Here is a 24,854-nt window from a genome sequence, read left to right on the forward strand (position 1 = left end):
TTACACAAAAACTACTGGATGAATTTTCATGAAACTTGGGTTGTGCAGAACTCTTTAACTTTTGGGGCAGATCTGGATAAAAAGGACGGATGCAAGACTTCTTTTTTTTTTACCACGTTTTTCCCAAATAGCAGCAAGCTCACAACTTAGCGGCTTGATCAAGTGAATGTTTGAAAAAAAAATAAAAAAAAAATTCACTTAATTGATAATCAGAATTGTTGCAGATGAATTTTCTGGTGAATAGTAAATCATTTCATCAAGTGAAGACGACCAAGGTAAAATGCTTTTGATAATCTTTTTAGTCTTTAGTCTTGAATTTCTTAATTCTCTTTATGCGTGTGTAATTATAGCAAAAACAGAAATGGTCTTCAATCGGCACGCTTTTCATTTAACGTTTTGCGAAGAATAAAGTTTCCAATTATAAATAAATGAGTCATGAATGAACGATTACTTTGGGGGTTTAAACGGAGCATTTCCTTCGCCGTTATTGGCACCAAATTACACAGTCCTTTTGAGGAAATTATTAGGAGATTACAGAGCTGTGAAATTAAGTGTTTACAGCTGCAACTAGCGATTGGTATCAGCAAATATCCGTATCTGTGCAAGGCCAGAGAAATGGGGACAAAATTGGAATTTCCTTTGTTTTGTCTCACAAACAATGCGTCGGCTTCACACCAGAGAATTATTTGTTGAATGACATACGGCATGAGAAGATATCATGAAACAGTAACACTTTAAACACTCTGTATGAATGATTGTTCCAGTTTTCATTCCCTGCTTCTTTAATGTGAGGACCTGCTGCTTTTTTTGTGCCTTATGTGGCAGAGGGAGTAATTTGCCTGTTTTTAAAAACTGTGTTTTGACATTTAAATACCAAACTATTAGTCCGAGTGTTTCTCGGACTAATTGCTATTGAGAAACAGTCATGACTCCCGATCGATAGCGCATGAAGACGCAGCAAAAGAAAAAAAGAAAAAGAAAACACGACTTGATTTTTACAATATATTTAATTCGATTTTTTCTTACAAAACAATTCCCTCATAAACCAGAACACACAAAATGCATAAAGAAAACTGTACAGTCAGTTGTTGTCATGTCCGAAACGTGTCCTAAACATGAACAATGTTATCTACAACAGTGGTTTGCTATCAATGTCTATCACACCAAAGCGGTTCAGCTTCTGCAGGCCCCTCCACCCCCCCCACCCCCCCCCCCCATCCCCCCGTTAATCTGAGGGTTAAAGGAGAGGTACGGGGAAATAAGTCATGTTGTGACACTGAGGGACGACCCGAAACGGAACAACGTGAGCTAGCCAATAATGTAGTTATATCAGCAAGCGCAGGTGCAGTCTCTTTGTTCTTGCTCTCCTTGGCTCTAGTAGCGATGTCATAACTGCAGAATCGACCTTAAGAGATAAGCTGACAGACGTGACGATGAGAGGGCAGAAAAAGTGACTTCTTCACAAGCAACTGTAAACCGTGTGTGACCGTGAGAGACCGCGGAGAGAGGCCTATGATAATCATGTCGAGGATCTGTTTCATTACATGCATGTCTTGGGTTAGAATACTCGTTTGGAGCTGTCGGGGCGGGAGGGGAGGGGCGACTTTGGATAGGGTGGTGACTTTGAAGAAGCATCAGAGCCGGAATACTTTAACAGGGTATTTTTTCTTTTATATCCATTGACACGGTGAGAAAAAACTGGGCTACCAATCAGACAAACGTCCATCCAATCAACATAAATATATGTCAGGTATTATATTTCTCTCCTCAGTGCAACAGTGGTCTAAGAAATCGGTATCCTATAAAGTCAACGCCTGCGATCATCAGTTTTCATCGAACAGGCTCGCACGCCAGAATGGAGTTCCATGGCAGATTAGCAGCAAATACCTAAAAATCACAAACGAGAACGACGAGTCTGCTTCACCCCTGTGTTTTACTTTTTTTTCTTTTCTTACGCAGCTTGGTTTTTTTTTCCTACCCTACACATGGCAACCGCATTGGGGAGTTACAGGCACAACTACGTATTAGGAGAAGATGGTTAATATTTAATTTTGGGCTGCTGTTTGTTTCTGGGGGAGGAAACAAAACATTGAAAAAAGAAGAGAGAAAAAAAAACAACAACACATGAGCAGATAGATTTCCAGTCACGACACCCGGAGCTGGCGTTACAGCGGTACGCTTCTCTTACAGGACTGCCACAGACGTTTTATTTTTTCTGTACACCCAAGGCTGGACTTTGACATCTTGGTTTGTTGGTGGGCCGGGCTTTGTTCGGTCAGCAACTACAAGATCCTGAAGGCTGTGAGTATTTGTGCCGTGATTACATACAGTTTCTTGTGCGAGGGAGCTGCCAATCACATTTCAGCATGAAGAAAATGTTGTTCTTTCCTCGCAGGGTCTGAGCCTGAGAGCCACCGCTTCTGTAGTCCACGGTTTCCTAGTTGATTTAACAGAAAGTTGACATCGTTTTTGTTCTGGATAACGTCTTCTATGTACATTTTTTTGTATTTTTTATGTTTTTAAATGATAAGTATACTTAAAAATGAAAATTCAGTCGTGATCTACTCGACTTTGTCCTGGAAAGTTGGAAGATTTTTCGCTGTCAACCAAATATTTCTGCCGCTTCGCTGAAGTAGATGGGGACTTGTTTCACAAGCTCCATACAGCTCATCTCTGGACATGAAATTGATTTGAAAAGATGTTATTTGCACCCTCGACACGCAGTCGAGCAAACGTGTCCACTTCAGGATGCTAATGATTTTAGCTAACAGCTACACTAGCTATGGATAATATTTCTTAATTCCCATTGAAGATTTCAGGGCAACTGTTTACATCAGATGGGATAATTTTATCTGAATGTTAGGTTCCTCTTCCTCGTTGGATGTTTCATCTGTTTTGTTGTGTCATGTTTGATCAGCTCTGTCCTAAAGGTGGATATCTATCATCTTCTATGTTAAGCTCTCTACCAGTTTGTATTAAAAGAAAACTCTCAACAGCAGACCACCTTAGAAGCCGCCATTTTTGGTAAGTGGACACATGTACGTCACTGCGCATTTACATCAAGTTGGCATGTGCGGAAAGAATGGAACCAGAAGATGATCAGGTAATATTGTTTACGTGGGACAATTTTATTTGGGTCGGTTCAGGAAAGCGTTCGAACTGCCCCTCTGCAACCGATTAAAATTAATTTCTGTGTATTCTGATTGAGGGTTTATGTGGAGCACTGCTTTTCGAGCATTTTAAGCACATTATAATTGGAATATAAGTCTCTGTGTTAATGCAGCTAGTGAAATGTCTGGCTTAGAATTTGGAAAAAAAGTGTATTTTCAAATCAGTTTGGGATCTGTGGACTTGCGGAGACTTGGATCAGCTGTATGGAGCCATTTTGTGTTTTTCTTTAACACTTCACAGGACTTTCTCTTGGCATGGGGATGGGAAGATGATGAATGAAATGTAATACTTGGACAAACTTATTTTTTCCTTTGGAGAACCCCTTTTTCAAGTTCAGTAATTATTAGTTATTCTAAGTATGCAATTCATTAGGTCTCATCCATGTAAGGTCAAGGGGCTTCTACAAATACAAAGGATTTAAATGCTCAGTGAGGGAGAACTTACATTTTTAGCTGCTTATCAAAAAATACCCTCCCGATATACTTTGCAATGTGTAATGAGAGAACATTTATGACAGCTGAATTATAGAGGTTATCCATTTTATCAGCAGTAGTTTTGAGGCTGGGAGGCACAGAGAAAAAGACTACGCAGCGTAAGGAGAAAAAAGGACGAAAGAAAAAGCTGTTTTCAGCCCGACATCTAAGAGCCAACCCGGTGTGTCGTCAGAGCGAGCACATCCCGGCGCTACTGTCAAGAGGCAGGGATGCTTCAGAGACACTATGGTTACTGTGATTTCTGGTTACGTTTTGACGAATGCAGAGAAGCAGCGCTGCTTTCTCGATGCTAACGGATCATCATTGCGATGATGAGCGCGGATGGCAAAAAGTCAATCACACAGAAGGTGATGCGGCTCGACCACAGAGAGGAAACGTCGGCCCGCTTTTGGATGGATGCATTGTGGGTTGCTGGTGTTTGTTCGGTTGCTGCCTCGAGACAGATAATAGCGGGTTGTTTTTTCAAAAGTAGGTACACATTGTTATAAATAAGAGTTATGATAAAGAAACCTGTACAAACGTTGTTCAATCAATAAGCGGATGCTGCTTAAAATCGTGTATTGCTAATGTTTGTTCAAATGTATCCCTACTTTTGAAACGAGCTGCTAGGTGTTGAGATGCAGCCTTGTGTTTTTTGGGGTTTTTTTTTTTTTCCCAGTGTGTATGTTACAGCCTCAAAGTAAAAGCTAAATAGTCGCCACCTCTACCTGCCTTTGGAGTTTGATCTTGATGCACGGCTCTCTGGGAGGATGAACAAATGCTCACAGCCGGTCGGATAGCGGAGTTGACGCAACTCTCGGCACAGCCTTGGCATGTGGGTCAGCGTAAAGCGGAGTCATTACCCTGAGGGAATCTGCTAAGTGGCATTTTCAGGCTCCACAGCACCGAGTTGTGCTGCAGGTACAGAATAAATGTGAGAGACAGCGGGGGACAGATTATACCACTGCAAGAGACCGCTGGATGTACCGCTCATTTCTGGTCGGGGCTCCCTCCGCGAGCGAAAAACATCCATTGTCGACGGCTAATGGACCAATCGGGCTCTTTGGATAGACAATGTAAATAGAGGGTATTACACAAGTGCATAAAGCCAACCTCTGCCGGCATGAGGAGAATGAAAGCTCTCAGAGGGAGGATACAGTACAATACCATGACGAAGGCGAGTAAACAGATGGGTTGGTAGCTTTTTAAAAGGACTCAGAACACACATACACTAAAGGCAGACGGGACAGACGGACAGTTTTGTGGTGATTATATGCAGCACTGGTGAAAAACGACAAACATCGTTGAGATAAACAAAAATCGGAAAGCTTTTTACTCTAAAAAAAGTGAGCATTGTGCATAGTTCATAGTTCGTTAATAACCCCTCGTCAGGTACCTATTTGCTGTGATAACATGGAAGGAAGTGCAATAATGTACAATTCTGTAATAGTTAAGTGCACATAGATCACTGTTGCACTGAACGGCATTGACACTTTCTCCCAATAGAAATATCACAACAGGGTTTCTTAATTTTTTTTTCTCAATTACTCTATTTTTTTTTTAAGTGTACTTTTGTTACAATAAACCCAGGCGTGTATCCTTCTTGCTCAGTCCCAGGGTTGAGTCCACAACTTACGTTCACATAAATCTTTATTATAGGTAATTTGGCCTGATCTTTCCTTTTTTTTCCCTTTTACGTCTCTCCTCATCCTACATCCCCTGCTTTCTTTTTCTTCCCCCTTTTTTTTTGATCTAATTTTTATTATTATTTATTTTTTTTTGCTCATACCTCGCCAACCCACACAATTGTGTTCCCTCTCTTGATGTCTGACACCTCGCAGTGCGGCGTTCTCTGTTTGCCGTTCAGGACAAAGAGGGACTCGGCTGACGGCGTCACCAGGTACTGTCCGAACAACCCGCTGGAGACCACCACTCTGTTGGGGCCTCCCCAGGGCCAGGCTTGTGGGGCTAGAGGCTCCTTGAGGCTCCGGAGAACCTCGGTGCGGCCCGAGGACAGATCGGCAAATAGCAGGTCCGTGCCTGAGCCTGAGGTGGCTACGACCAAGTGCTGGTTGGACTCAGTGAAGGATGGCTGGAAAGCCAGATCAGAGACAGCGATGGACTCGTCCAGATCTTGGTTCAGACCCAGCTCCCCCTGGAATGAAACCGTCTGTACGATCAGCTTTGCGCTCTGCGGGTCAGGCGTCACGATGTATCGGCCGTCAGGCGACACGAAAGGCTGCCCCGTGAGGTTAAGGTTTGGACCGATCACCGCGTCAGTCACGCTGTCGATGAGCAGCTGGGGCGGGGCCTGCAGGTGGCTCTTGCTCTGGCACTGGACGAAGTAGAAGCCGCTCAGATGTGTGTAGGCCATGCTGACTGGTATACAGCTGTAGTTCTTCAAGCTGATGGTCTTGACGCGGTGGAAGGTCTCCAGGTCGATCTTGTGCACCGCAGGTTCATTTTTGAGGAAGACGAAGGCGAACCTGAATCGACAAAGTTCAAAGAAAAGGTTAATAGCCTCTCTAGATTAACACACATCGAGATTCTCATTAGAATTCTCATTTGCTCTTTTCCCCTTTACTTCAGAAGGTCGGCTGTGATGAGCGAGCAATGAGGTCGCCTGTGTTTAAAGTCAGAGATGGTCGGGTGTTTGTGTGTCTGTGTGTGTGTGTGCCTTTTTACCTCACGTGAGTGATGATGAGGTTGGTCGGTGGGATGAAGAAGTCGTTGACTCTCTGGAAAGTTGTGCGGATGGCGTGATGCACCTCTCCCACGCTGGCTTGAGGAATTACCTGTAGACAAACGACACAGGACAGCATGGATATTAAACACCGACACAGAGATATAAAACGATTAGAACCATGGCATAGAAAATCAAGTTTTGCTGGCAGACGTTCAAAACATACCATGGCCAAAAAACACCCCGTCTTTATTTCTTTTCCTCTTGTTCCTCAGTGTCTCAATCCTCCCGGTGTGTCTGATTTTTGACCTATACATACCTGCTGTGTGTTTGTGTCCCTGATGTTTATGTCGGCGTGTCCCTTGTAACCCTTATATTTGTGTTTTTAGTTTTTAGCACTTTGGTGAACACGACCTGATTTTAAATCAACTTCATGAATAAAATTGACTCGACTTTTGCACATGAATATGGAAAAATGTACTACATTTTGGGCCCATTTGGATATTATGAATGCTTAATGTCGTAGTACATGATCAAAGTTAGTGTCGTCAAGAGTTGCAGCTAACAATTATTTTCATGAGCAATTAATCTGACAATTATTTGCATGATAGATCTGTTTGTTTAGTTAATAAAATGTCAAAAAAAGGAAGCTTTTATTTATCTATTTTCAAACTCAGAGTCCAAAACTCAAAAACCCTCAATGTGCTTTCATAAAAGACAAAGGAAAGCAGCACGTCCGTATGTTTAAGAAGCTTGAAAGAGACATTTTTGCTTGAAAAAGGAAAACGAGTGATCGATTACCAAAAACACCTGGCAACATTTTCTTACGATCGACAAATTGATAAATCAATTAACCATTTCAACTATAAATCGCACAAACGTAGTGTGACTCTAACAGTGGCCTGACTCATACAAACTGAAGAAAAAGGATTATTATTTGATAATGACACAAATAACTCGTGGCTTAAGACAACAAATACAATTTAACTTTGCATGGTAAAACGGAGGAACTGGTATGTTTTACCCATGACCATTCAGGAGCACTGTAGATGAGCGCTGTAATGAGAAATATTCACTTTTTCCTGTGACAAAACAATTTCACAACGATTATAGAATCATACAGAAGTAATAAGTCAACAGAACTGTGACCGAGTTATGCACAGAACAAGACATTTTCCATTCAGAAAATCAGCTTGTTGGTACTTTAGGGTGGAAAAACCTCTTTTGAATCTCAAGTCGTCGGCGTCTGCTTACTATTCAACCTCCACACGGGCTGATCGGATATTTCTGGGATATAATGCATAAGCACATAACCGCATGTCTGTGTGTTCAATAGGAAAATACAGAGGGAGGATATGTGCTTTAGCTGCACTGCCTCCAGACATAACGCACTGGATGACTGAGACCTCAGTTCTGTACATCGTGAGAACCACTTCGGAGATTGAGGTTTAGCGTAGAACTCGACCAATTAGTCAGACAGGCTGACATTTATCTCAGATGAGTCGGTATCGGTGAATATGCCAATACGTTACGAGGCATCGCAGCGCACAAATGTTAATTAAATGTTTTTTCGAACGGCGGCTGAATTGCATAGCACGTCTGACAGAGAGCACTGACAAGTCTCAAGTGTAACAAATGATAGGGGCTCTTATGAAAAATGGTTGTGTCAATGTAAAAAAAGTCTTGGTGGAGCGTCTCGCTCAAAGATGCTCATGAAGAATGAAATACGAGTGTTTTTGAACGAACCCGTGACCTTTCAGCTTCATCACAATGCTGCTAGTTTCTGTAAATGAACTAAAGGTTCGTACATCTCCGGCCTTAACAGCCTGAGCTTGTCCAGGTGACATGCCCATATATCCGGGAGCAGATAAACATCTACACTTTATGACTGGAGCTGATGAAACGTGGGGGCCCACCTCAGTTGTCTGATAAAGCGTCTTATTCAGCGACGGTTGTTTTTGAAGCACACGCCACAATAACGGCCCCCATCGCTCACGTCCCACTCCTTGGCACTGAATCAGCATGTTTGCAAAGCGCGCACGCCTCTGATGGGCTCCCGATGCAACCGCCTCGTCCGTGACACACGCTTCATCACGCGTGCCTCCTTCATCACCGGGTCACAGTCAAGGACGACTGAAGTGGTTTATGGGATCTACGCACGTGTGAGACTGTGCATTTATTAAAAGCAACCAGTCAACTTCTGCTCCGTGAGCCTTCTGCTAGAGCAAACTAAGTTTACACTGTCAGAGGAAACTTGGCTCGCTGATGCGACTCTAGGTTTCGACGCCAAGGCAAACGTTGCTAGAGAGCAGGCAGGAGATTGTTGAAAAGGAAAGGACTAAGTGTGAAATCTATTTTGATGTCTACGCTTGCGCTGCTGCAGCTGAACATCTACCTGATGCCCAGTGGGGGGCCAGACGCCGCGCTTTATTCCCCCTCCTCAGAACTATCATATGCCACGGAGTAAAAATAGCAGTTTAAGTTGCCAAGTTGTTATTTTTCCTTGCAACGCTCCTCAAAAAGCGCTCTCTCTACTCCTCCATCCTTCCCACCGTCTCATCCATTTTTAACAAAATAGATCTGCCGCTTTCCTCGCTGCTTGCGAGACATGAAAAGAATCCCTCATTAAAAAGAAGTCATTACAACAGTTGCCGAATACAATGACAGGAGTTAATGAGGTTCAAGGTAGTATCGCTCATGTATTATTAGGCAGGCCGCTGTGGTCTCCGGGGCTGCAGGTGCTCTCAACTTAATGCCACTAGCTTCCCTTTGTCATCACTCATCCTTGGGATTTCATATCCACACGCTCAGCAACAAGGCCCGGTGGACTTTTACTCCGGCGCCGCCTCGCTGGCTGCCCTAATACCTGGGGGGGATTTGGTTCTGACTGGGTAGCTTTTGCTTTTCAACAACATTCCCTCTCCAGAAGCCTTGAGTAGCTTTAATTTTTTAAATTTCTTATCTAGCTACTGTACATCCGAATGAGCTGGATTTCCTGCAACGCTCCAGTGTATTTATGTCATTCACTGAATTCAATAATTCTCACAAGGCATTTTTTCATGTAACCCCACAACCATGTGACGCGGGTACAGAAACTGTCCTTTTTATACATGCTGTCAGAATTACTCATCTTGTTGCTCGGTGGGCAATAAAGCATATAATGCACGCAGTGGCTTGTTGCTTGCAGATCAATGCAAGATTAAAAAAAAAACAAAAAGATGAAAGATTTATAAATGCATGCATACAATTAGAAGACTGAAGGAGTGAGATGTTTGCTAATTTACGGATCAGGTATTCATGTCAAGCGCTAATTTAATTTCATTTGTTTTAATTGCCACACAAACACAGTCGCATTTGCAAATAGCAAGTTGTTTAGTGCTTTGTCTTTATTTGACAACTTGCGGTGTTGATGCAAAAAGGCTCCCTGTCTAGAATAATACATTTGCTCTGAACAGTCTCGTCTTTATTTAGGTAAAGTTCTTGTAGAAACACACATTGTTGTTTGAGACGTGGGTGCGATGGTTCATGCATTCACCCTGAACGGTCGCGGCACGGACATCACAGGACGGTTCACGCAGCCATACGTAGAATAATGGCAAGAGCGCATGTCAGTAGGTGGGAATGTTACCACTCATACCTGGTAAGTGGAGGTAGAACACCTGAAAGATGTGAAGGGTCTGACCAAGACGGGTGTTGCGTCACTTAGCAGGTGTATGTGAGTGGAAACAGGTTGAGCACATACGAGCGAGGCAAAAGGACCTGCTTAAAAAAATGTCCTATATGAAAGTGTAATTGTCTTTTTTGGTATTTCTTGTTGCTTATTTCCAATTCACCAAACATGGTGATTTACCTTAAACTATAGGAATTAAAAAAATAACTGCTTTGGTTAAAGTCCTAATATTCAGATATTGTAGCACTCCACTCATGTCAAATGACCCAGCGCGAACCTGCAACGACTATTTTCTGGGTTGATTAACGAATTGACGGTTATCATGCGATGCCCTTCCAGGTTATTGGATTAGTCGTAGTTCTGTTATTTAAGGACATAATATGTTGTGAAACTGCAATAGGGCATTTCGCTCAGGCACAAAAAACTTCTCACTGTCCCTGTTACCTTTAATAATAGTGATAATTGCGATGTGAACACTGAGGAGGGATGAGACAGACCAGCAAAAAAAACAAAATAGAGCAGGCAGAAAAAAAAGTGACAAAAGTGGGCCATCCCGAATAAAAAAACCCAGACTTCATGAGGTTTACAAGATTAAAGATGAAAATCATTGTTGCCAGCCCGAATCATCATAATAATGATTTAAATTATAATGATAATCAGTTCTAAACATATATTTGGCAAACCTCGTAGAAGATAAATGGGGAGAGAACAGATGGGGAATCCCGTGTGTGTGTGTGTGTGTGTGTGTGTGTGTGTGCAGAGAGAAAAACAAAGTGCCTATGAGTTAAATGTCTTCTTGGCACGTAGGCTCAGGCCGGACTGACAGTCTGAAAGGCCGCATCTCTCTCTGCCCGGCGGAGATTCCTCCATTTGTCTTCTCTAATGAATTGACAATCACACTCCCTCTGATGTTTACACAGAGATATCGAGCCATCCTGAAACTTGGCCGCTTAAAAAGTACCGCGCGCGCCGAGCCGAAACGCACAGCTACACACACCGTGAGCGGCACACATTAACATGCACAGACGCAAGGCACACGCTCATGCACATGTATGATCCTCTGAAGCGAGGCGGGCGCCTCTGTGACAGGCTGCTGCCCAACAGGTCAATTACTTTCCGTCCAAATGATAACGACATTATCGGACCATTTATTTGCGGTGTGATCCAACGTGGACTCAAATCCATTATGCGGTTTCCTTGCAATTGCATTTTTGAGTGATTCATGCCCTGCTCTCTAATTATTCATTACTCCGGAACGACTGCAAAGAGAGGGGAAATGAATAAAAGTGGAGAAAAAAAACAACAACAAAAAAACAACAAAGCCAGAAACGTGTTTTCTGGTGTTCACGCAGCAGCCACAGGGAAAAAAAAAAAGAAAAAGATAAAATGTTATGCAGAGCTGCTGTCTGCGCTGTGATTGTTTCAAATTATATGAGGGAAAAATTGTCTTTGCCTGTGATGAAAAACATCTTTCCAAAGAATTTTCTGCTGCATTTGAGAGTATGAACTCTGATGTGTAAAAACAACTCCATCGTAAAGACTGAGACGGAAACACATCTCCAGCCAGTACACAGAGGCCGGATGTATACGTGGACAGGTTTCCAACCTGAAGAATGTGCCCCGAGAATCCGATACCTCATGCTACCTTCAGACAACAAGTACACGCGTGTTTCTAGAGACAGCTGCGAGGTGGACATGACACATTCTTTAGGTTGTTTGCCAATTTCATTCTGTGTTATTTTGCAGTCTGTTGTTATTATCTTATATCTTGTGTTATCATTTTTGGCACGACTTGACATCTAATTCGAAATGCAGCAGCTAGGCTCTTAATGAGGACTGGTAAAATAAAAAAAATAAAATAAAATTCCCACATTACACAGATTTTAGCCTCTCTGCAGTGGTTCGGCAGCCAAGTTCAGATGTGATGTTCAGATTATTTTAGTCGTGTACAGGGCGCTACGTGATTAAGCCCCTGCTTACATTTCTGAGCTACCCGCCCTCTGCATCCCTAACAAGCCTCAGCGGCCATCCAACCAGAACATCTCGGTTATTCCTTGAAACCAAAAGCACCCAGACTCTGGAACATCTCCCCCCTCCCGTCAGATCAGCTGAGCACACACTTTCTTGGCTGCCTTGGATCACGGATCTCTGTATGCTTTATCGTGTTTGTATGTACTTTTGACAATGCATTGTGTGTGCTCTGTGCTTGACATTATTTTTAATCTATATTGTTCTTGTTGTAAAGCACTCTGTAACTGGGTGTTGGAGAAGTGCTATAGAAAAAAGGCTTTACTTACACAAGTCTGTTTCAGTATGAGCTTGGTAGGTTAATCATTATCCATCCGTCTAACCTTTAATAATGATGATTGATGTTTTACAGGTACATAGGCGGGCACAGTGTTATTAATAGCAGCAGCTGTGTGGAATGACTGCTGTTTTGATGCGGTGGGTGAACCTCACAGCCTACCTCTTATTTCCTGTTCTTCTAGATGTAAACATAAAGTACATCTAAACAAGCACAAGTGTTTGAGGGGGTTTCTAAATCCATTTATTGATCATTGTTGGAATGGAAATGGAGCTGGTGCATATGCAAACATTTACGCTCAAGCCCAATCTATTCTGGATTAGTGGGGCAGATACCGAGTAAAATAATTATTTATGGATTTATCAGGCGATTATCTTTTAGAATACATTCTGTTGTTTTGCATTGATCCTTCAAGTGTCGCTAGAAAACACGTCTGACAAAGACAGGTACCGAATGGAGGCAGGATCATTTTACAGTTTAATAAACTTTACTGGCCCAAATAACTTCAAGTTCAATTCAATAATAAACTTCTGTAAGAATTTAATATTAACAAATTACACACCTGTATCCTTTTCTGTGTCACATCGATATGGAACCAGTATCAAACAACGGACACGGCGATAATCTAATTTTCACATTACCTGAGATTTAAAAAAGAAAATAGAATAAAATAAATCAGGCATACGCACTGTTCTATAAATCTGACTAAAATAATGCCGCATGCATATTTCTGTCTTGTATCTGGGCTCCGAAACTCAATGAAGAAAGGTACAATACTACACACACATGCAGTCCACTTGGCCGCGCCGATTGTGAATCAGTAGCAAACTGTTAAAACCCACACACAGGTGGTCGTCTTGTCGCTACTTTGTGTTGCCAGCCCGTAGTGGCACTTTCGCTTCCAAAACAATCCACCACCACGGTTAGTTCCTCAACTGTTTCTCTTGTAGAAAACACAACCACAACTTCGTGGAAGAAGCATTGTTTATGGGTCCATTCGACAAAACGACTGCGGTACCATTAACAGCTCCACAACCGCTGATTAACTATTAATAACGTCTTTGAAACCACCGGTGTTTAAAGCCAGCACTGCGAGTGGTTTCCTGAATATTAAAAGAGTCATTTCACTCCAAAGATCCTCGGAAGAATCGTAAATTTGAGTGTATCATCCCTCTGCAATCTCCGTAATGAATAGACACAGCACAGCCCCCCCCCCCCCCACTCCCCCGAGCAGTAAAGACTGAGCACAACACCTCACATGATTATAATGGGATCCTTCTGTCCAATGGGACGGGGCGGAACAATAAACATGTTTGTGTCTATTACAGAGATTACAGAGGGATCCCGCGGTGGCTTTACTCGTGGCAGCGTCCTCCAGTGTTACACAGGAAAACACACACACACAGACACAGACACAGACACACACACACACACACGCTAGCCCCATTAAAGAAAACAGCATCCCACCTCTCCCACGGGCACCAGCTCTGTTCCCTTTTCTCCTTCCCTCCACCTCCTCGACCCTGCATCCTCCATTCCCTTCCCTCGCCTCACCCAATCCCCCGAGGTGGATTAAATACAACCGCACCTGTGATCATTTCTCATTTTGTGAAGGCTCCAACACCAGCGGTCCAAAGGGACGCCGGGCACGAGGCACACCGCAGCTGTGAAACGCTGTTTTTGCTGGCTCGGTAAATGCTCTAAAACATACATAGATTAGATGTTGTCGCGCAAATACTTATCTCGTAAACAGGGACACGGGTGCTCAGCGGAGCTCAATTAGTTACGAGGCGTTGCTTTCCTCTCTTTGTGAAGTTTCTGCAGCTTATATAGATTATATTCTCCGAGGAAGATAATCGCTCTTCAAAGTTCACAAGTACACACAGCAAAAGTAGGTGTTTGTGTGTGTGTGTGTGTGAGTGTGCGTAGGTGGAATAGTTGTAGGAATAATACGGTAATAAAGAGAATATTTTGTTCTTTTAGAGGCTGGATTTTAAGTGAATAATCACCGGACTGATTTCAAAGTGAGGCTGATATAAGGACGAACTTCCTGTGCACTTAACTACAGGATAATTATACTGGGACTGTAGCGTCGGTACAGACCAACATGGCATCTAGCGTGCAGGTGTCTCCCTGTTGTCATTCAGCTGTCTAGTGTAGATTTAGGCTAATGTAGATTTACAGCAAAATGTAACTCGTATTACTGACGACACCTTTAAGCGTGACAAGGACACAAAACACCCTTACCTGAAGTGTCGGGTGCGTTCTGTCCATGTCCCCCCATGTGAGGACCCACACCTGGTCATGTGACTTGTCATAGAGCATCTTCACTGGAAAAGGATCTGTTGCTACTGCCTGGAAGAGACGGAGAGAAGAGAGAAAGAGAGAGAAAGGGGGGGGGGGGAGTTAAAGCTCTGTCCATGGTGCTGAAAAGTCACCAACGCTGATATTTCCATTACGTGCACCTGCTACACTCAGGGGTCATTCAAAATACAAATCTGAAAGAACGAAACAAACTACATAGTAAAATAACGTTTAAGCTGAAAAAGAATAACCATTAACATAATGATATATAGTGTGTAAATAAGACACATTTACTCTGCTGAGCCAAAGGGATACTCTCCTAATTGGAGCTGACTGATCCACCTGTATGTTATCAATCATTAACGTATCTCAGACGCTGCATGCCGTATTGTTAGTTATCCGCAAAGATTTCTACCTGTGATGCGAGAAAACTGCAGCACAGAAATGCCAACAGTGAACGTAGTGTCATCACACGGTGGGCAGTTTGTTAATCGACGTTAAAATGTTTAACCCCGAGCATCAGGGTTCCCCGCATCAGGGTATACGGTCTTACTTTATGGTCATGATTATTTTAAGGATTAGAAGTTACAATGATCCTCAAAGGAATGAAAACAAAAGGGATTTTTTTTTTTTTTTTTTAATGTTTACCAAATGCGTTATTAGAATCTCTCAAAATATGTCAAAATTCAATACAATGTTGAACGCAGTATAATAACGTCAGGTTTCATACTGCGGTAAACGCCACTGCAAACCCAACACACCAAGGCTTGGCAACTGGGAGACCACAGTATCAGTCCAGATTGGACTACCCCCACCATGAAGAGATCTTTTGTTGGACCACTTAAGAAACAATTATGATACGGCTACAGGAAGACATCCGTTTCCTGTTTATGTACTTTATAAGTACACACCGATTCCCTGAAACCAAAATGTCCCATAAAAAAGTAAATAACAAGAGCGAGAGCTTAACATGAATTCTGTCTTAATAATATACCCATCCACTATGTCCCCAATATATTGAGTAATGCAAATACACAATAGTCGACATCTAATGTGTCGACAACAGGTGAAAAAACGTGACCGTGCTGAATTCAATTAACTAAATAAGAGGTTAGACTGTAGTCAGGTTTTATTAAATCGATTTGTGAACGCTGCTTGTATCGCAAAAGGAGCCAACCGTCCCCAATTCATTACACGACTCATTTTGCCTGCTCGTGCCCGTGTTGCAGGTTTGCTGTTTGTTTTAATCAGTTTAAACGTGTCTCAGCTAACGTGAGAGGAAATAATCTCGTGTTGCAAGTGGCACCTTGCAAATTTGTTAAAATGGACCCCCGCGCACAACCCAGCAGCGAATCATTCCCAAGCGCGAGCTGTTATCACGTCTCGTACTGAGCAGGTGTGAACGCCAGGAAGAGCCAGAAAGTGTACAACATGTGCACTTTTCGCACCGTCACTGCTGGAGGGGTTTTTGGGGAGGATATTTGACACACATCAGGGGAAAGTATAGAAAGAATGGAAAACAACTTGCAGAGAGGGAAAGGGAGAGGAGGGAACAGGCAGCAAGGAGAGGGAGGGGTGTGTGTGTGTGTGTGGTGGAGAGGTGGGGGGGGTGTACTCAACCTCAGGTCTGCTGCAATGTCAACAACAAAGAATAACACAATCCATTACCCTGCTTCTGGCTGGGTGGACAGGGAGCTGCTGACACCCTCACCAGCGGAGCGAGACCACAAGCCCTGTGTTCAGTAATGGGAGGTCCAGCCCTCTGCTCTGCACTGGTCAGCCGAGTGCCAACTCAGCACGTATGTTTGTACATGTGAATTTGCCTTTGCGTGCGTTTAGCTTCCTCCATAAATGGTAGCAGAGGTAAAACTGAGGTCGGGCCACGGTGCAGCAGGCCGGGAGGAAATGGACTGGATGTGTCCATCTCTTAATACACCAACATGCAGGAACTGTTTGAATTAAGGACGTCATTATACAAATAAATGTTGGTGTTGTAAATACATATGAGCAACGTTTGGGTGCACAAAAGTTTGGACTGCTGTTTCAGGAATGTTTGTCCAACATGAGGGGACAGCTTCTCGCTTCAGTAGCAGATTATAATCAGCTGTGCCTAATTGATGCTGTAAAGGCTGAAAGGGACACTGCGCACCTACTCAAGGACAAGAGGTTTGTGACAGGGCAGGATGTGGGGCCACCCAAAAGTGCCAATTCATTCATTGTCTACTCGTCCTCCTGGCGATGGAAAGTGATGTGAATTTTTGACATCCATGGAGCTTCGCAGCAAAACAGCACTGCAGCATTCTCTGAAGCAACTGAAGTAGATGTGGACTAAACGTTGTAATCCTAGTCTCCGGAAGACCTGATATATCCCCAATTGATTTAGCATGAGCCTCGTCTGAAGAAGTTGCACGAGCTTGACAGCCCATCGAGGGTGCAAGTAACGTCTTTTCAAACCCCGATTTTGGATCCAAGAGCTTCCCGTGGGACTTTGGATACGCAGTAAGAGTCATATGAAATGTGTTGCATTCATTTGGGGAAACCAGAAGCATTCTCAACACACAAAATCAAAATTCAGAAACGTCACAGAATTAATAATCAAGTGAAACACTAACTTATCCCAATACCCTTAACTCATTTTGTGTCGTGTATAAAAACATATAAAAAAAGCCAGTTGTTTATGCGACTGCAACACGACTTTCCATCGGCATAGAGGCGAGTAAATAATGATTTAATTGTGATCTTTGGGTTAATTTATCCTTGAATAAAGTCCTCCTTGGCTGAGGTGCAATACTAGCTAGATAGATGGATAGCCTTCATTAGTAGATGCACACTTCTCGTCCATGGAGGAAGATTTTAGTTTGGTTCAGCAAGAACATAATTCTTACAAGGAACGGCTAACAGCAAGGTCTGTGGATTATCTTGGGTTTTTCCGAATGTACATCTGCCGCTTTGAACACCACAAGCAGAGTCCCATCCAGTTGTATTGAAGTCGAGAGAAGGCAGCCAAAAAACATGGCACCTCAAACCAAAACTTCCCACATGAATAGAACTAAAGGGAAAAGGGGAAAATAAACTGGTGGTGTCTACTCAACCAAAGACCATTTGTACAGGAAAAAGACCATATTTCTGTAACACCACTCTGAGCACCACAGGTGCACTGTGGGTTTTTTTTTTTTTGTTGTCCCTCTGAGGCAGAATGACTCAATCCTTTGCAAATAAATTCTAAAAGGAAAAAGACTTTCCTTTCCTTCCTGCGGAAGTGCGAGTAACTGCCTCGGCTTCTGATTTGCTAAAAACGTGAACAAAGCTAAGCTAAAAAAAAAATGGTAGCTCAGATGGTAGCTCACAGGTAAGTCACTGAATCCATGCTGACGTTATAACTCACACGCCCTAAAGCATAATGGGAAGTGTAGGTACAAAAGTAAAAAGACAAATAAGGGCATTAATACATGGTATTTCAGAAACTTTTTACTTTAAAGAACAAATTTAGAAAGCAAGATGCTCATTGGGGCACAGAGAAAAGAATAAAACACAAAAGAAACCTGGGTGAGCCGCATGCCGCCTCTCTGACTGACTGCGCCACAAAAGAAGCGGGGATAGTCTGTTTCATAACCAGAGGTGTTTGCCATCTGGATTCCTTTTTAATTAGCGGATGTACAATTATTCATTTATTTATTTTTTTTCCCATGCCCACTGGGAGGTTCGCTGGTTCAGGTCTGACACATCAGTGTGAAGGTTAGAGGCCTTTGTGTCGAAAAAAGAAAAAAGACAAAGGTGAAATTTCCCTGCATGCAACAGCAAGAAAAACCACGGACGCCTTTATTAGTGCACGTGTTCACGGCCTTCATCTAGCATCTGCTGTAAATCACGGCTGAAAAATATGAAGCATTTAAAAAAAAAAAAAAAAAAGGTGCATAAGACAGCAATGTATGCTTCTCTGAGATCTACGTTTCTGGAAAAAAAACTGGATCGCACTTTATTCTTTGTCCAAGTTTGTGCCCAACGAGAAGAAGTCGGGTGTATTTCATAAAAATCTTTCTGCTTTAATTTTTATTTCTTATTTAAATCGTTGCCTGCCATCTTAAAATATGATAATGCAGAGTTCGGACCTGGTCACCTCTGTGAGGATAATAAATAAATGCAGCATTCTGACTTTACCTATAAAACAATTAAAAGCGTTTTTTTTGTCCATGCATTCTTTCCTTCGGCGGATAAAGTGCGTCCATTGCTGTCTGCCGTATCCTCTCTTGTTCCAAAGGCCATGGTTGAAAGAAGACGCTACAGACGCGCTTTGTGGGGGGAAAAAAACAAGCGAGCTTTGAGATAAGAGTAAAAAGAAGAGAAAAAAGGGGGGGATGCATTAACCTGCTGCACTCAGAGGGCAGGAGAGGTCTTGCAGAGAGAGAGAAGGGGAGAGGTGAGAGAGGAGTGGTGTGATCAAGGGAAGGGAGGCAGTGTTTTTTTTTTTTTTTTACAGAGTTGGATGGAGAGAGAGAGAAAAAAAAAGCGGAAGATGGTTGGATGGTCCGCAGCACACCAAAGGTCACGCCCTTCACTGTAATTGTTGTGCAAGGAGACGCCTCGGTTTCTCCCCCCCGAGATAATAATCCTCATTCTCTTCTTCTATTTTGACAAATCATTATTTCTGCTGCACATGAGAACAATTCACACTTTTCTCAGAACAAAGACATAATCAGAGCCAAATAAGGGATAAATGGAGTGGGGGAAAAAAATTCACACACCAGTGTGTGTAAATACCTAACCTTTAGTTTCCTGTTACTTATAACTAATAACATGGTCAGGTTTCAGATTTCTGAAAACATCTCTCCTCTGTTATCTCTCACTCCTTCTACTTAGACTTTCACTTATCTCCCTTCTCCTCTCCCGCCTCCTTCTCCTTGAGTCGGGCCCATTTCCTCTCAGCCTGTACCTCGGTATAAATGATGTTGACCCTGGGAAGAACCCCCGAGGGATTCAGTCTCTAAACAGCCATTACAGGCAAGACGAATGGCGAGGCAGCCAGCACCCACCTGGGCACCATATTGTTTCAAGCGCTCGAGGTGCATTTGATTTATTTTACCTTGCATGTGGTCTTCCTACATCGGTGGCGGTTCGATAGCGTGGCAGGTTGAATCGAATGCTCCTCGCGTCGGTCGTGCTGTTTGACGTGTCGCCGCAACATCGGCTGCGTTGATACGTATGGTTTAAACTCGAAGTTTAAAAGATATCTCTTTTATCATCTTCAATCAGCGAGTGGAACTGCGACGGATAAAAGCATTTCACCCAGCAGCCCAACTGTGCCTGTCAAGCTTTCCATTTCTATCTGGCGACCGTGAAATGACTGTCAGTAGCAGATTCTTACCAGCAAAGTTCACTCAGCAGTGTAATCTCTGACTACACTCGTGTTATCATGTTATGCTGTAGCTTCATGTTCCATCCTAAACAGCTGAAGACATAAGAATCACGGACGTTGCATGCTCTTATATTGCAGTGTAGCGCTTGTTAGCCTTAGTATTACGGGATGACAGTGGAGCATCAGACTGTTGTCGAGTCTGTTTGGATGCCTGCTTTAGGAAAACCATCTCGCCGCAGTGACACAGAAGTTAGATTCACGCTTCACTGTGAAACAACATGTTTCACTTTTGCCAGAAAAAGCCTTTAAGACTGAGGACTGACAAATGTGTGAACATTATGCTATCCTGGATACAGATACGTGGCCGGGGTTAGCAAAATGGAAACTTCCCAAAATCCAATAAAGAGCAGAACAGAGCAATTTACACCAGCCTCAACTCTGACATGGCAGCATCCAGGACCTGCTTCCACACGGTGAGGTTATAATACACACTGGAGCGCTGTTACATGTAACCTGTAATCTCAGTTATCAATTTACATGTTGATTCAATCAATTCAAACAACAGCTGTAGACCACATAAACTCATTTGTCTTGATCTGCTCGATCCGAATACTGTTTTCAGTTTAACTTTGAGGCTCATGGAGGGCTCAGCACGCCGCTCTGTCGGATTTGTTGGAGCTACAGAATAAACTGACGGATGTACGATGGTGTTACAGAGCGGTGGTTCTTCCCACACAATTGATATTTGACGAAGACACAGTCTGCGTCGATGAAATCAATCAGAGTTGATCTGTTAGCATGGATTACCGGCAGCTGATAGGACCTGCCTCTGGCGATGTTTATCACTTTTAACTGAAGAATGCAACAACTAGCTAAACCGAGACACTGCTACACCTTAATTTATCTTTGCTAATGATGATCAGCATCACAGTTCAGTTTGCTTTCACATCCACACGCTCTTATTTTCTTATATGCAGCAGAGTACTTGCGCTGTGGAGCTCAAACGTTGTAAAAACAGCTCGGTCTACCTCATCGCTGTCCCGAATGTTCACATGGTGCCCGTGCATAGTTCAACGTCTCAGATTTGCACTGTTTTATCATTATTATCATTGCTGTTGCTTTTTTCTTTTTTCTTTATTTCATATATTTCATTTGACATTGTTGGCATTCCGTGGACGGCAAAGGAAGAATGTCATTGTACAGAGACACATGTTACTCACGGTGCATATGACAATAAACACTTTGAATCCTGATCGGAATCCTGAAACAAACCACAGCACAGTAAAGCACGGATGGGATTTAGCTGGCTTTATTGTAACCGATCTGGATCCACGATAATCTGCCTGGCTTCTCCCTGATACTGATCTGAAGGAACAGATTGGGACAGCTCTAAAACGATTGTTTGGTCAACAGCGGTAACTGTGCGCTTTATCCAGAGAAACTTAACCTCAAATTCTTTTTTTTTCAGTTGACTTCTCTTCGACACGCAACTTTGCCAACATGCAAAGTTTTCCACGGAGGCCTTATAACGTTAGTCACTTCCCCGCGGATAAATAATTCCTGAGATGTTTCTGAGACGTCGCTTCTGTGTGCTGCGACAGGCCTGATACCTGCTCCACCCACCTGCACCACCTTCTGCGCTTGGATGTCGACCACCAGCAGTCGGCTCAGGAGGGGCTGCGTCACGTAGATGTACTTATCCCTGATGTTGACTGCCGAGGACCACACGCAGTGCTGAGGTGACACTCCCTCGCCTTTAGGGCACATCTCCTCCTGGGAAGAAACCAACAGAGAACAAAGAGGATGATGGGAGGAGGAGGAGGAGGAGGAGGAGGAGGAGGAAGAGGAGGAGGAGGAGGTTGGCAGGATTTCCTGATGCATCAAAGATCAGCAGGATGGTGAGTTATATAAATCATCCCTCACCCGAGGTTTGGGCAACAATTCAACATTTTGGGTTATTTACTTTCATTGGAGTCGCAGGGATCACCACATGGTATCAGTTTACATGATCCTTGTTAAACATGTGTGAAGAATTGTGCCTGGTTTACTTATTTCCTTTTTTGCTGCATTTCTGTTTAACTCCGTGCAAAGTCGAGAGGCAGACATGCAAGAAACATGGAGAGAAAGAGTGAGACAGAGAGTGAGAGAGGGAGTGATGGCATGCAACAAAGGTCCCTGAGCGATTTTTGAATCGGAGGGGGTTGCAGTTTACACGGCGTTCGTCTCAGCCCCGAGACCATCTTGACGCCCTGTTCGATGTATTAATAACAGGTGGAGCGCAGATCATTCTATGGAACAGCTACTTCATAATTTAGCTTTTTATTTATTTATTTATTTTTTGCCATTTTGAGGTCAGAGTTGCAACTATAGTTTCTTTTCAGAATTGATTCAATTTTTTCACAATCATGAGTTAAATATCAGAAAACAGTGAAAAATGGCAGAGTGACACATGACAGCATCTACTTTTTTTTTTTAACTCAAAGCTGCTGTAAGTGTTAAATAGCTCTCTATATATCAAACAGTGATCACTGTCATGGTGAGTAACCCATGTCGCTCCTCGCATTTTCTGGTATCCCTGCCTCCTGTACCCAATCAGGACGGAGAGCTCCATGAAAGAGGCGGTCCTGTCTGCTCGGGGGAAACGGGCAGAGAGCCGGATCTTCCAGGGGGTAAGCTACCAATTCCAGCGCTCCCGGTGACGGATTACAAGAGCGAAACAGGCAGAGCGGAGAAAAATGCTTGAGGAAATGAAGGAGGCAAAGGGAGTCGCCTCAAAAAAAAGAAAGGAGTCGTGTAAGAGCGGTGATGTGGAGAGGAGAGAGGGGATCGCTAACTGCAGGATGGACAGGGAGTTAGCTAAAATGATGACAGCGCTTACGGCCCAAGAGCAACTGTTAATTTTCTGTCAATCGACTTGCTTTTTTAAAAACAGCACCTACTCTGACATATTTATAAATGGTTTTTTTTTATAGCACCTTCCAACGACAAGGCGATTTCGAGGGATGTACAGAAGACATTAGAGTCACAAGACACATATGAAGGATTTGAAAAAGAACAAAGTTTAATCAATAGATGTGAGCTCAAATAGAATGAGACTAAACTAGGAGATTAAAAGATTAAACGGGGGAATAAAAATGACAAAACAGAAAGGTATAAAGAATTGATTTAAACGGACTGAATTAGATGTCAAGCCCGCAGCTCAGCCCCAACAAAGGCGCGTGCAGACGTCTCTACGCCTGCGTGCTTCGTTCCAATAATTGACTTATTATTAGAGCTACTAATAATAGTCATCATGGGTTTCTCCCTTATAACAGTGTTTTCACTCTTTATGTTAGAAATGGGGTTTGAAAACAGCAAATTCATACAGAATACCTGAACTGACTCCAGTAACATACCACTTTCACAGACCCTGCAGCCTGCTGTTTTTGCTGACAAGACATATACACACACACTACCTTACACACACACACACACACACGCACACACACACTATGTTTACCAGTATTTCAGCACTAATACACACACAGAGACACACATACACACAAAGGCTGTGTTTCAAGAGTTTCCACCTCGCCAAAGTGGAGAAACTGCTGTTTACAGCAGGAACTGCCTAACACATGGCTTATTGAGTTTGTATTGATCTCTAATACAATTACAGGCTCCTGTAAAACCCAAATCCCTCAGAGGAACAAGCAACTTCTACCATCTAAAGCCCATTGCTCTGGGAGAGGGATGTTCTCCAGTGGATTAAAGGCCTTGGGGTCTGCATTATAGACTCTATAGTCGAGTGGTGCGAGCTGTTGACTAATGGACACAAGTAATCCCATTACATTTAGTGAGGTGAGGTGCCCAGTCGGACAACAGGAACAAGGGGAAAAGGAAGGATGGCCTTCATTTTGGTGGCAAGCTACCCGACACTGACTGACACAACTGTTGGTACCTTGCAGTGATCCCACGGCGCAACGACCAAATTAAGCCCCATTACCGACAGCGAGTAAGATGCTCTCAGCTGTTCGCCTGATGTGTCATAATTGTCTGAGTGCAGGGCTTTTCTAATGTAGAAAAACACACTAAGTGACATCTCTCCGCCCGGCACGTAATTTGATTTTAAAGACATCCGCTCAGCACTTAGAAACACCGCCGTCCAGAAATCTATTTAATGAATCAGGGCGAAAACGACTCATTACCTGACACCGCCATTTTTTCAGTGCACTTACATGTTACTTCATATATTGCATCGTTTAATCTTGACGACAAAAAATGACTGCTAAGCACCAGTGTTGTCAAAAATATAGATTTTTTTCAATACATATCGATCCTGAATTTTTCAAACGGTTTCAACTCTGCATTGTTTTAAAAGGCCCTGTTAACACGACAGCAGTTTGGCTATAAACTGAAACGTTTGTCTTTTGTGTTCGGATGCATTTTTAGGACAACGGCGTGAAAATAATCCTGATGCACACGTATGCACTAAATTGATTGAAAACGCCATAGTGTGCATGCCAGCAGGTTTACAGTAGCACTTGCAATTTAGCACCACGAGCCATCGCTACATAATAATGGTGCAGCAAATCTACACTTTGCTGGGAGAGCGTCAATTTTTCTCAGGAGAGTCAACAGCTCAAAATAATGACAACTAAGTTGAGAACGTAATACACGTATGCGCAACAGTGGTGCTGTGCCGTTGACAGTTTTCACAGGAACATAGCATAGCGCCAGTCCATGCGATGACAGTGAAGACTCATCAGTTTCAAAGTTTTGCATTTTCAGGCCCCAAAAATGCTGCTGGCATGTGATTAACGGCCAAAATGCAACAAAAGTGTAGCGTTTTATACAAAAAGAAAACCTTGTCGTGTAAACGGCCCCTCATGTTTTAAAAGTTGGGATATTTAATG

The 24,854-nt window shown here is 43.0% G+C and overlaps 1 protein-coding gene across 2 annotated transcripts in view; it reads right to left on the minus strand.

Moving 5' to 3' along the window:
- Positions 1–4,295: 4,295 nt before the first annotated feature.
- Positions 4,296–24,854, minus strand: part of fstl4 (follistatin-like 4) — a 221,309-nt gene continuing 200,750 nt past the window's right edge. For both annotated transcript variants that reach the window (XM_030438789.1, XM_030438788.1), the window contains exons 13-16: positions 21,583–21,732; positions 14,550–14,657; positions 6,330–6,439; positions 4,296–6,130 (exon numbers count right to left, since the gene is read on the minus strand). In XM_030438789.1, coding sequence (XP_030294649.1) covers positions 5,428–6,130; positions 6,330–6,439; positions 14,550–14,657; positions 21,583–21,732 — 1,071 coding nt within the window. In that variant the 3' untranslated portion in view covers positions 4,296–5,427. The remainder of the gene's footprint in view (positions 6,131–6,329; positions 6,440–14,549; positions 14,658–21,582; positions 21,733–24,854) is intronic.

The sequence above is a fragment of the Sparus aurata genome, chromosome 13 (genome assembly GCF_900880675.1).
Source record: "Sparus aurata chromosome 13, fSpaAur1.1, whole genome shotgun sequence".
NCBI classification, from domain to species: Eukaryota; Metazoa; Chordata; class Actinopteri; order Spariformes; family Sparidae; genus Sparus; species Sparus aurata.